The sequence below is a fragment of the Triturus cristatus genome, chromosome 5_2 (genome assembly GCF_964204655.1).
Source record: "Triturus cristatus chromosome 5_2, aTriCri1.1, whole genome shotgun sequence".
NCBI classification, from domain to species: domain Eukaryota; kingdom Metazoa; phylum Chordata; class Amphibia; order Caudata; family Salamandridae; genus Triturus; species Triturus cristatus.
This window is the reverse complement of record NC_140588.1, coordinates 1,089,366,141-1,089,381,442: the sequence shown is the minus strand read 5'-3', so window position 1 is coordinate 1,089,381,442 and position 15,302 is coordinate 1,089,366,141. Positions and strand designations below refer to the sequence as shown.

General features: G+C 44.8%; 1 protein-coding gene across 1 annotated transcript in view; it reads left to right on the top strand.

The window, feature by feature from the left end:
* LOC146829727 (uncharacterized) overlaps positions 1-15,302 on the top strand; it is an 80,868-nt gene that overhangs the window by 51,233 nt on the left and 14,333 nt on the right. Inside the window, exon 3 of the mRNA XM_085608448.1 lies at positions 8,217-8,315. Within this exon, the coding sequence (XP_085464574.1) occupies positions 8,217-8,315 (99 nt within the window). The remainder of the gene's footprint in view (positions 1-8,216; positions 8,316-15,302) is intronic.

Genomic DNA, 15,302 nt, shown 5'->3' with positions numbered 1-15,302 from the left:
ACCAGCTGGTGACTGGTCCTACCCACATAGCTGGCCACACGCTAGACCTTTTATTCACCAACTCGTCCCACGTTAAGGTTGAAACACCAATTCCAGTTCTCTGGTCCGACCATCATATATTAAAATTTCATATGCAGGTAACCTCAACCCTGCAAAATTCCCGGAAAGTGGAGACACTCAAAAATTGCCATAGATAGACAGGACTACAAATCCTTACACAGGTGGTATCTTGACCACATTGCCACGGCCAAAAATATCTACTTAGGGGATAGAATTAATCAAGTCTCAAACTCCCACAAAGAATTGTTCAAGATACTAAAAGAATTCACTGACCCCTCCTCTTGTCAGCTAACTCGGATCGCATCGCAAGAGTGGGTGGATACCCTTTCATCTTTCTTCGTAGATAAAATTAATAACATCCATAGCCTTTTCCCCCATATAGCCAGCGAACCATCAAAACAGAGACCTGCCTGCAATCGCCTCTCGCCTCCAACTCTTCTCATAAAATTCTTTGAATTCATGCATGAAGACGTTTCAGCCACAGACCTGGTCTTCGCCCATGCACTGTCCAAAATTGGACCAGCCCTCCTTCCTGGCCTAACCAAACTCCTCAATCTTTCATTATCTCACTCCACTGTGCCTTCAAGATGGAAAGAGGCCATGGTCAGACCTATTTTAAAGAAGCCTACCTTAGACCCCACTAAGCAGCCCAACAACTACCGGCCAATCTCTCTTCTTCCTCTCTTAGAGAAGGTTTTAGAGTCATTGGTCAACAAACAACTAACCAATCACTTACAAAGCAGTAACTTGCTGGATTCCTCTCAATCTGGGTTTCGGGCTTTTCACAGCACCGAAAAGGCCTTATTGGAAATGGTCGATAATACCAGGCTCTCCCTTGATGCCGGACAATCTGCCATCTTGGTCCTACTCGACCTGTCGGCTTCCTTTGACACCATCTCCCACAGCATTCTTTTGAATCGTCTGCGGGAATTGGCTGTCGGGGTCGCCACGCTGATCTGGCTCAGGAGCTATCTGACCAATCGTACTTCCAAAGTTCAAAAAGGTGCTTTTACCTCCAGCAGCCAACTCATTGACAAGGGTGTTCCCAGGGATCTATCCTGAGCCCTACACTTTTTAATTTGTATGTATCACCTTTAGCCAACGTCATCAAATCCCATGGCTTTGATACAGTGTCGTACCCTGACGACTCTCAGTTGTTAATCACCTTCCAACCAGATCCTACCGACACCAAACCTAGATTCAGGCAGTGTATGTTGGACATACACGGCTGGATGTTAAAAAATCTTCTTCAAATCAACGCTAGCAAAACCAAAATCATCCTCTTTGGCAACGTGCAAACGTTGTGGACAAATGATTGGTTCCCCCCACTCTAGGCATATGCCCCTCACCTAAGGCGGCAGTCCGCAACCTAGGAGTGTTGATTTGAGAATAAACTTTCTATGTCAGACCAAGTCAACCACGTAGCTCGCATGTGTTATGGACTAATGTGTAGCCACTGTAAAATCTTAAAATGGGTCCCACTGTCATCTCGTATGCCACTGGTCCAGGGATTAATAATCAGCTGTCTGGACTTTGGCAACGCCCTTTTAGCCTCCATAAACGAAGAACACCTAACAAAGCTCCAGGTCCTTCAGAACACAGGGGCTAGATTCGTTCTAAACCTTACACCCTGTTACCCCTCGGCACCTAGTCTGAAAGCCCTTCATAGGCTTCCAATCAGGAAGCGGATACATTTTAAGATTAATTGTCTAGTACACAAAACCCTTAGTGGACATGGCCCTCATTATCTGGTTAACAAACTGAAAAGGTATCAGCCCGCCAGAACTCTCCGATCCGCCAATAAAAACCTCCTAACTATCCCAAAAAGTTGCACAGTTAAGAACGGCAGAAGATCATTTTCCAGTCTTGTTCCCACTTTATGGAACACCTTGCCTCTGCATCTTCGTTCAGAGAGTGACCACAAGAAGTTCCGTAAATCTCTTAAAACCTGGCTATTCTGAGACTACTTTCCTTCAGTTTGTCACCTCCAACCCCCCCCCCCCACCCCCACCTTTCATCCTTTCATCCTTTCCTGTTTTCTGCCTGTCTTTGAGACCTTAGGGTGATATACGCGCTAAACAAGAACCATTACATAACATAACATAAAAACTTCAAATAGAACCCCGTAGGAAATAATGTTAAAAATAAATAAATGAATATCTACTTTAAAAAAATATTTAATGTTAAAATGAATATATTCATTAAAATGCATGTTTTATTTTTGAATATTGTGTAATAAAGTTTTTAATTTAAAAATAAATGAAGCTTTGGTTTTGTAAAAAAAAAAAAAAAGAAAAGAATTCAATCTACCTTAATTCTATACATAACATATAGTAATCATTAATGCACAATAAATGAATGCTAAAATTTTGAATGCATCTTTAAAAATATTTTTAATTTAATACATTTAAATTAACTACATATTTCAAATTTGTTGATAGCGCTATAGCAATTTTTGATTTGTACATTTAAAATAAATATATAAATTAATTTAAATTAACATTTAATAAAAGCATTTTTTTAAAGGTTTAATAAATGCTTTGAGTTTTCCTTATACTTGAGCAAAGGGAGATCTGTGCCTAGTAGTAAGTTTACACTCGTAAATTTGGCCCCTCCCTTTGTTTCAGATGTTGTAGATTTATACTTGTAAAAATGTATACTCAGAAGTAGTAAAGTGAACTTACATGTGTAGATTTACTCAAGTGTAATTTTACCTTTGTGAATAGCCCCCTGTGGTATCTAGATCAATGAAAAAGAAACCACAGCTATCATTCAAAAAGATGGGCAATCTTAAAAGAAAGCCTCCTATGTAGGTATGGATTCGTAGAGCACAGGTGGAACACAACAACATTCCTTTCAGAACTGCATGGATTCTGCACATGCCACAACTACAACATTTGCAAATTGGGGTGGGAGGTGAGGGGCAAAAATAGCATTCATAGATTAGTGAACATGCATTCATTAGTAATGCAACTGCAATTGCAACCAAAATAATTATCTTATTATATTCCAGTGCCAGCACAACACGACCCTTAAAGGATAGAATGCAGGACCATTTTAGAAGCATCCACTTAGCTGATTACTAACAGTGTTGTCAGAACACGTAAGTCTGTATTATACTCATTCCTGCGATTTCAAGTTCTTAGCTGGTGACCACATTAAGCAATACTCAATGGATGCTGACCAGGAATTCCACCTAGGACCGTGGGAAAGCAAGTGGCTGTCATTACGTGTTGACACAGTGAAGCAAGGACTCTGTAAAGAAGCAGAGATTCGCTCCTGGGTAATATAGGACCCAGCAGTGTCTGCGGAGTAATCCTCTCTAAATACAGTTGTACTTGCCAACAAGGAACCATGCAGTGAAATCCTGAAAGGAAAGCAAGGGCTCTTCCGCCGTCCTTGTCAAGTTCTCGATCTTGTTGAAGTGCACACTCACATTTCCATATGATAATTGCTTGATAACTGTTGCTCTAGCCCCTTATGTGGAACATATGACTTGATTCTGACTTGCCTCAAACACAAGCAACTGCTAATGATCTTACAGATTACATCTTGTACTCAATTCTCCCTTTTTTAGGTCTCGGCTAGCGAAGGCTGCGCTTGCGCTGTCTCGCTTGCGAGATTTAATATTTTCTAGTAGTGGGGCTTGAACCCGCCCCTCTTCTCCATTGGCTGGCCTCTTAAATGCTGGTCAGCCATTGGAGAAGAGCTTTGTCTGTCGAAACAAGCCCCGTCTTTTTCGGATTCGGGGGGTGTTTTTTTGCTTCTTTCTCTTTTTTAAGCCCCGCCCCTTTTACACTGGTGGGCATGTTTTTTATTTTTTATTTTACAGGGACGTTCTCGTGTTCATTAGGTCTCGGCTACCGAAGGCTAAGCTTGTTGATCCTTCGGGTCGAGTTCGCGCTATATAAATATGCACGAAAGAGTGAGATTTGTGCCATTTGAGTGGCCCCGTGCTCCAGTATGTGAGGCATACGCATAATGGCAACTGTGTCCCATAACATGAGACTTACACCAAGCAAGTGAAGCTGTGCTCCAGGCTGTAAAATTCCCATTAAATGAGTAACTGTTCGGGCTGTCTGGCATGCCTGGAGACCATCTCCCCTCCTCTAAACCTCTGTTATTGAAACTAGTCGTGTATAAAGCGCTCTGCGCCATCTGAACAGCGTATTGGCACTTCAATAATATGTTTTATTAATACCTCGACTCAACTGTACTCAAGTAATCGAATTTGGAGAAGTGAAAGGCTGAGTAAAACCTCCTCGCTTTCCCAAAGTGTCCATGTTTCACTCGCTCCTTCCACCGTTTTTTTTTAGGGTCTTTGTTAGTTTTAAAGGAAAATATTTCCTGTAATCCCGATTTCTGGAAAATAACAACAGGGCAGACAGAGACACAAACTTTTTTTCTGAAGTTTATCCAGAGTTTAGCTGCTTTATAAACACATTTTGCAGTCTGTCAGAGCACGCAGCCCCTCAGTTGCAGCCACCATGAAGAAGGGCAGACAGAGGCTTGCATGTTACATGCATGACGTGATTTCACAGGCGTACGTTTGTTAACAATACCTCTTTTCGTTAGTTATAAAGCGTGGGAAGTTTGTGCAAAAAAGAAGGCGTCCAGAATGTCTTAAGAATAATTACTGGTGGGAGAATCGGTAATGGAGCGGGGGCTGCGGTGGAGGGAGAAGGGCACCATCTACGCGCCCAGAGAACGTGAGGTTTCTGTCCAGATAATGGCTACTCACAATAAGTCGTCTGCTCAAGAAAAACAAAAACAGTTTTAAAAAGCAGATTGTCGATTGATGGAGGGAAGTTTCCGGACGAGACCATAGAGCGTGCAGCAGAGGTTGCGCCGCTGGCGTTATTTCTGGCGCAAACCAGAGTGCAAAATATTGGTTTTCCGGTTCAATTGCACTTCTCCACGCCCTCTCCTCGCCAGCCTTCCTCCCTCCCCGGCTTTGATCGCTGAGCTGTGGGGTTTTCTCTCTAACTGCCCAGCAGCGTGATTGATTATCAATTACAGACTCTTGGCAGGTTGGGGCCAAGTTAACCCTGCGTGCGTTTGATCATCCTATCTTCCGAGTCGTAACACTCTCTCCCTCTCGCCTCCTGCCCCCCTCAGGCTCCTACACTCCCCCTCACCCGTCTCCCACTTTTTTTGTAGGTGGCTCTATGCGTGGGTGGCTCTGTCTGTGTGTGGGTAACTCTGTGTGTGTGTGTGTGTGTGTAGGTGGCTCTGTGTGGGTGGCTCTATTTGTGTGTGGGTTGCTCTATGTGAATAGCTCTGTGTAGGTGGCTCTGTGTGTGGGTGGCTGTGTGTGTGGGTGGCTCTGTGTGTGGGTGGCTTTGTGTGTGTGGCTCTGTGTGTGGGTGCAAATGCAATAGGTCTCTCATTTGAGAGAGATTAAGCTATTGACATTCTAAATAACAAAGCATTTTCTTTAACCCCTTCCATGCGGGGCTGATTCCCCCGCGGTGCTGACTGCTGCTTGCGCGGGCGTGGTCATGACGGAACGGTTCCGTCATGAGCACAGCTCAACCGACGCTCATGACGGAACCGTTCCGTCATGAGCGTCGAAGGGGTTAAATGTTTTAAAAACAAAAACATAAACAAAAATAATGTCATGAGCAATGCCAATAGCTCTAACTTTGACAATGCCGAGACCATTGCATTGTAAATGCTTGTTTAACTTTTCATTTGAACCAAATTCGACCAGGCCATGTAACAGTTTCGAAAATTCACATAATTTTTTTCTGAACAATAATTTTTATCATCTGTAATTTCAGATCATTTCTGTGAGTACATAACTCATAATGCCATCAAACTATGTAATTTCCAGCTTTTGTTCTCAGTAGTAATGTCAACGATCCAATTTACTTATCTCGCGTTATAATAATATACAGCACACTGTGTTCTCGATTCCCTTACCTGTTTACTGGTCCAAACAGGACAAAGCTTGTCGTGTATGATGGGCCATTGTGACGCAATAGAGCAGGCTATCTATCCATCTGCTTTACAGACAGAGCACAATATGCCCAGTGTGGCATTTCTTTTATACACATTGCTACTTTTTCAATGTCTTATTCTCTTTAACAACTTTTATTGACTCCTTGAACTCTCACAGTGTCAAGTCTCTATGTTGATAAATTCCTAATTTGTTTAAAATTTTATTGCAAATCATTCAACGAACTTTGACTCGGTTTTATTATATCACATTATTGCCCCGGTTGTTATGGCACAATGTAAGGTTGGGATATCGACCCAGTTTATCCTGGCACACTTTTTCGATAACCCCAAACTGTTAAAGCATGCTCCTATATTTGGGGCATGAGCCCAGCTGCTTTACTGTTAACTTCTATGTGTTTCTTTAGGGTAGCAGCTTCCAACCATTTGGCAGTTCCCTTATTATTTCTCTGGAGCATGGAATGTACTTCTGCTGACGAGAAGCCTGTACGCCTGTTACTTGTGTTCAGCGGACCCAGCTGCTAATGATTCTGTGTACTGTGAGGAACGATGTAATGTAGGAATATCATCCCAACTTTGCAGGTGAAACCATCTACCCTGTCGCACTTTTATGATCACCTCTCAATGGTCTGACTGTTATGAGTACTTTATTGGGATATCAGGCCATCTGACTCACTAGCTACACACCTAATGTGAGGAACAGATTTACAAACCACTAGCTTGACAAACCTACATATCATGACGTTCCAGTGTTTTCACATCGTAGCGCTATTGACGTGTCACAACTGGACCGCACGACCACAGGAGTCCAAGAATTTATCCAATAGTATACCCAAATACTTTTGGAAGAAGCCGCTGCAGCTCTTTCGATTCCTTCTCTGACAGGCGGGTGAGATGCACAGCAGACCCTCTCTATACTTTGAAGCCAGACGGTCTTCAGACTCACAGTTGCAAGAGTAAGACAGACCCTGCCTCCTCCCCCCTCCCTTCCACAGCCTTTCCTCATTTTTCAAATACACTGAGTTTTTCCATATTGAGTAGAACCTCTCCAATAACAATCTTGTTTACTCATGTTAAAAACTTTAACAAGGCAAGACAACTCTTTTACCGGTCTCCTCTGCCCTGTAAAGCTCCCAACATTTCTTATCACAGCTGACTATGGACTTGTGAAGCAGCACCAGAAACCAGGGCATGCCCACTCCCAAACCATTCCCAGCGCCTCCCACAGCCACACTAAGGGGCAAACAAGACTACTCTTGGGAAGCAGCACCGGAGGCAAACATAACCTCCTTCCTAGAGGCAGCAGTATCAGCAGCAGACTCGGGTTGCTTAAATGAGATAAAAAGCAATACAAAGGTTAGCATAAAGAGACTTTAATAGGATCCTGCCAACAGATAGTCTAGAGAGGGGGACTTTAATAGGACCCTGCCCTCAGAAGAACACACACTTGCTGATCCTTCAAATTAATAGTTCATGGGCAGGGTTTGTGTTATTCTTAAACATCAGTTGTGATCCAGAAAAAATATGTAAGGTGGGAATATCCCAAAGCAAATGGAGTTCCTACCCACCTGTAGACTATAGGGTTTGCAGTGTCTGAGATCATAGGCCTTTTTATAAGAAGAACAATAAAATAACTGAAGGTGAGCTAGTCTTTAATGGTGGAAGAATGACCTCTGCCACCTTGGATAGGGTCCGCCATCTTGGAATGGGAACAGGGCTAAAGCACAGCTTTTCAGGGAGTTCCAATCCTTCTCTCTGCAGCTCCTGCCCGTGACATGCCTGTCCCCGTACCATCATGCCTCTCCCCAGGGAAACTAGAAGTACCAGCCACTGTGTGCATATCACTTCCCCCCCCCCCCCCCTACCCCAGTTCCCCAGACGAGAGCACGAAACCTATGACTGAGCCGTAATAGCCCCTTCGTATTCTGGTCATGGTTTCAGCTACAGCTTACACCTCCAGTAATGCTCTATGCACAGCACCTCGTGTTTCAGCACCTCCTGTGCAATAAGCATGCTCTCTCTGCTGCTCTTCGCCCCCCTGTCAAGACTTCCATAACTGATGACTCCACGGTCGATGGGGAATTACTTCCACATTCAGGAAGATCTTGCCTCTGGCAAATGACTGCTGGACCCATTGGCAACAGCCACAGAAACCAAATTATCTCCTTGTAACTAACTGTTCAATGTATTTTCAGATTTTCCGAACTTTCGTCCAAATATGACGCCGAAGGAGGTGCTGCAAGCGGGAAGTTTTGGAGGCACCTACTTTCGACCCATCTATTCTGGAGTGACTAGTGAGTATCAGTCACTGTGTTGTAAATATATTTTATTATGAGAGGCTCTGGCTCCTGGGTATTTGTGTATATTGATGACTGAGTCTGTAGACAGTGATGTGTTTGTGTTCACGGTAGATGTTATCCACTCATAGTGAAAAGTATGTGTACATTTTGTCTTGTGATCTTAAACATTCTGGTAGTCCACTGGCTATGAATTCTACTGTTCCTCACATAGGTTCACCGGTCTCAAACAACTCAAATATGTCTCACCCTGAAACGCGTGACCCTTCAGTACCAGCTCTGAAGATCTCAATCCAAAATGTTTTGTTCTAAATGGTCAAACTTCTTGCCAAGCAAATCTCAGCACAATAGAATTCCTTAAAAAGGCTTACTTTAGGAGCTAAGTACGCAAAACGTACCTCATTCTGATAAATCTACTCTGCCTGTGAGCGTTGATTCTCCATTAAGATTCCATCAAGGTCCTACAATAGTCCCCTCTACACTAATAGATGGGCCGCCTTTAGCACCTGCTCCGGTCAAGAAGGATCTTTGTTTTAGAGATAATGACGACATTGTTAATTTGGAAAATGTATCTTCTCAAAGTCCGGAACATCCAGTGTCCATTGAAACCAAAGAAGGGCAAATGTAAGGCAAAAAGGGTTACAGCTAATGCTAAAAGCTCCTCTTTCAGTATTCCATCCAAGCACCCCAAACAGCCTCAAAAAAGAATAATCAGAAAAAAGGGCTTGCGCAAAGTAAGTTTCCCCCGTGCTTACGAGTAGGAAGTTCAAATAAATTCATGTCTTTCTGAAAATCTGTCATCTCGCCTCAACCTAGTAGTAACTTCTTGTGTTCCACCATTGTGTTTTCTGTCATTGCCCAAACTGTCACCAATTCTTCAAGGACCAAGTAGGGTGATATGGCCAGTCTCATATCTGCGAGGGATGAACAGCGACGGTCCCTTCTTTTATGGGTCGATGCTCTACTCTATTTGAAAATGGATTTCCTGATGACCACTCTTTTCCACCAATGAATTGAGCTCATATATTGTAAATATTTCATCTTATGCTTACGTTCACTTTAATTAAGTCATCAGACATCGCTGTTGTAGAACCTTTAGATCATGACTCCTCCACTTGGAACCTACATTTTGCTCAAGATGCATTTTCCTATCTTACAGTTTGCACCATGATCTAGGATTACATTGATGATTTGCGTAGATGGGGTGGATGTTTATATCCCCTCCACAGAGTTTCTCAGTTTTTTTCTGTTTCTTCCCACCATGTAGGAAACTAGCTCTATATATACTACACCAAAATGAGGTATAGTGTGTATAGAGTCCAAGTGACCCCAGAGGTAGGCAGAGGTTAAAGTTAGATAGAACCTTACTCTCTAATTGTGGTAGCTTGGTCGAGCAGTAAGTCAGTATCAGAGGACACCGTTAAGCATTTGATGTACACACTCAGTCAGCAAATAAATTCACACACTCAAAGACTGAACTCTAGGCCAATTGTGTTTGTATAAAAATATATACTGTTGTATTATTTTTAGAACCAAGCAAGCCTGGCACAGGTAAGCATTAAATACTTTTCAGTAATAAGTTACAGGATATAGAACAGTTTGAAAATGCAATAGAAATTGTACTTTGTTTGATTTACATGGAATGCAGTAGGTTGCAAAACTTAGCAAATACAGTACATTGCAATGAATAGGCTTTTTCAGTAAATTACAGGTAAGTTACTTTTCTAACTCAGTGCTGGATACCTAGATTCAGCACTGGGAAATTTCCTGGAAACAGGTAAGTAAATGCATTTTGGTTATTCGCAGGATTTTTGAAGAATATCTTTAGATTTCAAAACTCCACACGTAGTCGTTTTTTGGAAGAAAAACAGTGCATTGAAATGAATATGCTTTTTCAGTAAATTGCAGTTAAGTTACTTTGTACGTTACTTTTCTTACTCAGTGCTGGATGCCTGTATTCAGCACTGGGACATTTCCTGTAAACAGGTGAGTAAATGCGATTTGGTTATTTGTGCGATTTTTAAAGAATATTTTTAGATTTCAAAACTCCACACTTAGAGCTTGATTCACAGAACTAACTTAAGACAAAATCCTAAACTTACTACCATTTTGGTATTCACAGAATGCACTTACTCATTTTGGTATTCACAGAAGGCACTTACTCATTTCGGTATTCACAGAAGTTAGGAGTCCTAACTTTAGGACTCCTAAATGCCTTCTGTGAATACTGAAAGCCTTTGTTAGAATTTTTCTCAGTTTAGGAGTAGTAAAGTTAGGAGTCTTGGACATTCTCCCTATATTGGCCAGAAAAACCCAGGTTCATGCCCTTTTAATTTCCCAGCTAGACTATGGAAACATTCTTTACATTGGAGCAGCAAAAAAATGTCTCTACAAGCTGCAACTCATCCAGAAGGCAGCGACATGTCTGGTCCTTAGCCTTCCTAGAAGAACTTCTGCCTCAAAAGCCCTAGGCACTGGCTACCTGTTAAAAAAAGAATTCTCTTTGAAGCCCTATGTTACTGTCATCGGAGCCTGCAGGGCAAAGGCCCAAGTTATCTCAACCATCTCCTTATCCCCCATTGTTGCGGGGATTCTGCACCTACACAGAACTATGCGCAGGAAAACAGGACCTCGGTGTATAGGGGTGTACCAACCTATCACCTTAGTACCCCAAATCCCCAAACCGACCAGCTATAGTGTCTCATTCGTCCAAAAATCACGAAGCTACAAATGATTGGACAACCCAGAACACAACACTCCCAACTCTCTCAGGAATCGCTGTACCAAGACATACCCTTTCGCTCGCTCACTCGTACTTGTCCATAATAAGAGTTGGCAGTCACTGTAATAGTTCAGAACATTTATTTTAATTATCGTGCTCTACAATACAGTATACGAGCCACTACCAGCAGCAAAATTCATAAACTCTGAACAATTAGCATTGTTACAATTCCATAGAGTACAAAAGGGAAAGTCATTTTATAAAGACAGTGGAATAAGGACTATAAGGCCTAACCACCCTCCCCTTGACTGGAAGAAGTTTATTTATATAAAGTAAGATCTCTGGGCTTTGGCAGCAGACCCCATACCTTAAAGCCTGGATGTAAAGTTTACATCATAGGAACAGCGGAGCTCTCCTCCATGGAAAGGCTTGCCCCCAGTGTGTGTTAAAACAACAGGCATCCGGTAATATCAAAGCACGAGTCTCCGGCATTGCAGCTGTGTTTAGCATGTTATTTCTAGGTGCTAGGGACTGACAAGAACAGAATAACAAGGAGCATTGTTAATCGACCTTGTACAACGTGTTCAGACTAAACTCCAGGAACTCGGGAGAGAACGTGATAAGCGGATAGTTCTCCTGTGAAAGGCATAAACAGAGTCTTGCAAAAATAAAGTGATGTAGTAACGTGCGCAGAAGTAGCATCATGGCAGCAAAGCTCATGCTAACTTAGCAATGTCGACAATGTCCCTAAGGGCCAAATAACACCATCACCCAGCCCGTCATCTTGCATCAACCGGAGCCCACTAGGTAAAAGTATCCAAAGTCCAAATAGCCAGAATGGGTGCGCCCTCGTTCGTTCGACTACTTGGCAGCTAAAAACTGGGACGCATTACCTCTCGTTCATTTGATGACACTACGCCTACCATCAATGCAGCCATCCCAGGTATGAGTAATCGTTATCCTAATTTATCTTGGGGAAGAGATGAAGCATACCATCTTGAGGTGCCGCTTTTGGAATGTGGGTTCCCAGGTTCGACTCCCAGCCTCGGTGGCAGACTCAGCATCTTCAAATCTCGGAAAATCACTTAATCTCCCTGTACATACAAAACAAGGACTGTAATGTGTGTAAAATGTATTTGTGTAATCCCCATGTGATGTAGACAATCTATGATTGTCTCCCAACCCCTCATGTAATTTACAGCGCTCCGTTGGTTTACAGCTAGGTTTGTACTATATAACAAAACCACATTAAAATTCAATACCAGTAGCTACTCTCATTGTAGGTGAACTTAATGCTCGCATCACCACTTCGTTATATATTCAATCACCCTTAAAGCAAGTGGATGTGATCTGAGAGTTACCAACTCCAGTTATTAGTAACAGCGTTTTGACATTAGAAGCCAACTTCTACTTAACAAGGCCTTAAATGTGAATCTTGTTCCCATGAATGGTCATGTGAGGGGGGAGAGCCCATGTTTTGCAGCGTGAATCTTTCTGGATTCACTATGCTGTGCATTATTCCGCGATCTTGTGGTTGGGTCCGGATTTGTAGTCTTTCCTTTGTTTTTTTTTGTTTTTTTGTAGCCCAGGTGGGTGGCGACGACCCACCATTTGGTGCACCTCCCGTGACGTCGTCGTGCTTCCTGCGGAAGTCCCACCTTTGGGGCGCCATCTTCAGATTCTTTTTTCCGCCGTTGGGTCTGGATCGTCATCGGGAAGCTCCAGAGATACAATCGAAGGAAGAAGAAGGAAAAGCGAGTTTCGTCGATAAATAACTACGAAGATATCACAGGAAAGGAATATTTCACATCAGGAGCGCGAAGACGGAAGTGTTCCACCCTTTTTCTTCGACGCCCTTGGAGAATGCGCACTCAGAGGCCCTGAGCGCAATGGACAAGACGCCATTCAAGTTCTGCCCTAACTGCCACCACAAGTTTGCGCAGAAGGACCAGCATCCGGTCTGCAACCTCTGCCTACCGGTCGACCACCAGAGCAAGGACTGCAACGCCTGCTCAGCCTTCGCGCCGAAGACGCTCCGGGTGAGAGAACGTCAGCAAAGAGCCAACACGAGCATGGATGGCAAGGGTAAGGCCCCGTCGCTCTACGATCTGGGCCTCTCCACAGACGATGAGGACAACGTCGCCGAGGGACCCGAAAACTTCACGGTCGTAGAGACCGACAAGAAAAACGAAGACGAGTTAAGAGAATCGTCGAGCTCAAAACACACGAAAGTGCCTCGAAAACCCGAGGGTGACTCGAGAAAATCTGAGTCAAAGTCCACGAAGGGGGCCCGGCGCCGAAAACTTCGACGACCAAGGGCGGGACCATGGACAAGAGGCCGAGCGGATCCTTCAAGAAGGACTCCCTGGTGCCGAAAGACGTCGAAAGGCAAGGTTCGTCGAAGACAACCCATGAAACGGGGCGCTAGACGCAGAAGGACAGGTCGACGTCGACGCAAGTTCCGTCGAAGAGGCCCGCGGTCGACGCCGAAAGCATCTCCGAGATGGAGAAGAAGAAGAGGCGGCTCGAGGCCGAAATGGAGAACATCCTTCACAGGAAGAAGGAGTTCGACGCCAAGATGAAGGAATACAAAATTCCAACTGCTCCACTGACGAACGTCGTCGAAATCGAGGACGAATTCGACACCGAGGGGCTGGCGAGAGATCTGGAAGAGGAAGACGAGACCTATTATGAAGGCGAACCCGAGGAAGAAGACCAGCAGTCGTTCTACAGCTCGGCACCATCAACCAGCCACGACGTCGAATGGCAGGATCTCGACACCGAGAACCCAGAGGAGCCCGTGGACACGTACCCTTCGAGGCCTTCTCCACCCGACGACATCGGGGTGTACAATATGGTGGTCAGGAGCGCAGCGACGGCCTTCGGCGTGAAGCTGGACGAGGAGAGGCCGAAAGCAGATTTCCTCCTCGAGACCCTGCTCCCCATCCAGACGAGGAGCCAATTCCTTCCCATGCTACAAAGTGTGATGAATCAGGGGAGAGAGGCCTTTAAACAACCAGCGACCTGCCGTTCAATCACGCCCAGGACGGAGAAGAAGTATAAACACTCTTCTCTGGACCCCCCCTTACATCAAGGGTAGTATCACGGCCGACTCCATCATAGCTTCCACGGCCAGGAGAAGGGCCAACGTGCCAGCAACTTCGGGGCCACCACCAGATAAAGAAAGCAGGAGGATAGACCTCACGGGAAGAAAGGTCGAGAGGAACGCCGCAATGCACTGGCGCATGGCGAATTCCAATGCACTTCTCAATAGGCACCAGTACCAGCACTGGGACGAGATGGGGGAGCTAGTAAAGCACCTCCCCGAAGAATACCGCCAAAGAGCCTCCCACCTGGTGGAAGAAGGTAAAAACATCGCGAACTCTTGTATAAAGACGGCGCTGGACGGGGCAGAGACTTCGGCAAGACTAATGGCCATAGGGGTCACCGAGAGAAGACACGCATGGCTAAGAATCTCGGGATTCAAACCGGAGGTGCAGAACAACATCCTTAGCACCCCCTTCAACGGAGAGACACTGTTCGGAGCAACAGTAGACGAGAAGCTCACCCAGCTGAAAAAAGAAAACGAAACGGCAAGGTCCATGGGGGCCCTACAGCTAAGGGGGATGAGGAGAGGCAATCCCTCTAGGAGACCCTACGGTCGGGGAGGAAGCCAGCAGGGAGCGTCGCACCAGGCGTTCCAGCAGGGTCAGCAGGGTGATAGTCATGGACAACACGGTCAACAGAAGCAAAACTGGCAGTACCAGCCTCGGGGCCAGTCTTTTCGCGGGAGAGGGAACGGACGTGGCCAGAGGAGGAGAGGGAGTGAACAACCCTCATCAAAGTGACTCAGCACGCAGGAGGACGCCTACCCTCGACATGCCCCCAAGGGTGGGGCGCAATACAGTAACATCAAGGGGGAGAGAAGAATCAAAAGCCTACGAGCATCCAACACCAGTAGGCGGAAGGCTGAGGTTCTACCTTCAGGAGTGGCGGCGTATAACCACAGACAAGTGGATACTGAACGTCATGCAATACGGATACTGCGTGGATTTGGAGTGAAGACCTCCAAACAGAAGACCAAGGGGAAGACCGAGATCGGCCCAAGAACTGGCCCTACTCAGAGAAGAAACCCTGAAACTACTAGAAAAAAGAGCCATAGAGGCAGTGCCGTTCAGAGAACGCAACAAGGGGGTCTACTCAAACTATTTCGTGGTCCCGAAAGTAGACGGAAACGTCAGACCCATCCTGGACCTGAGATA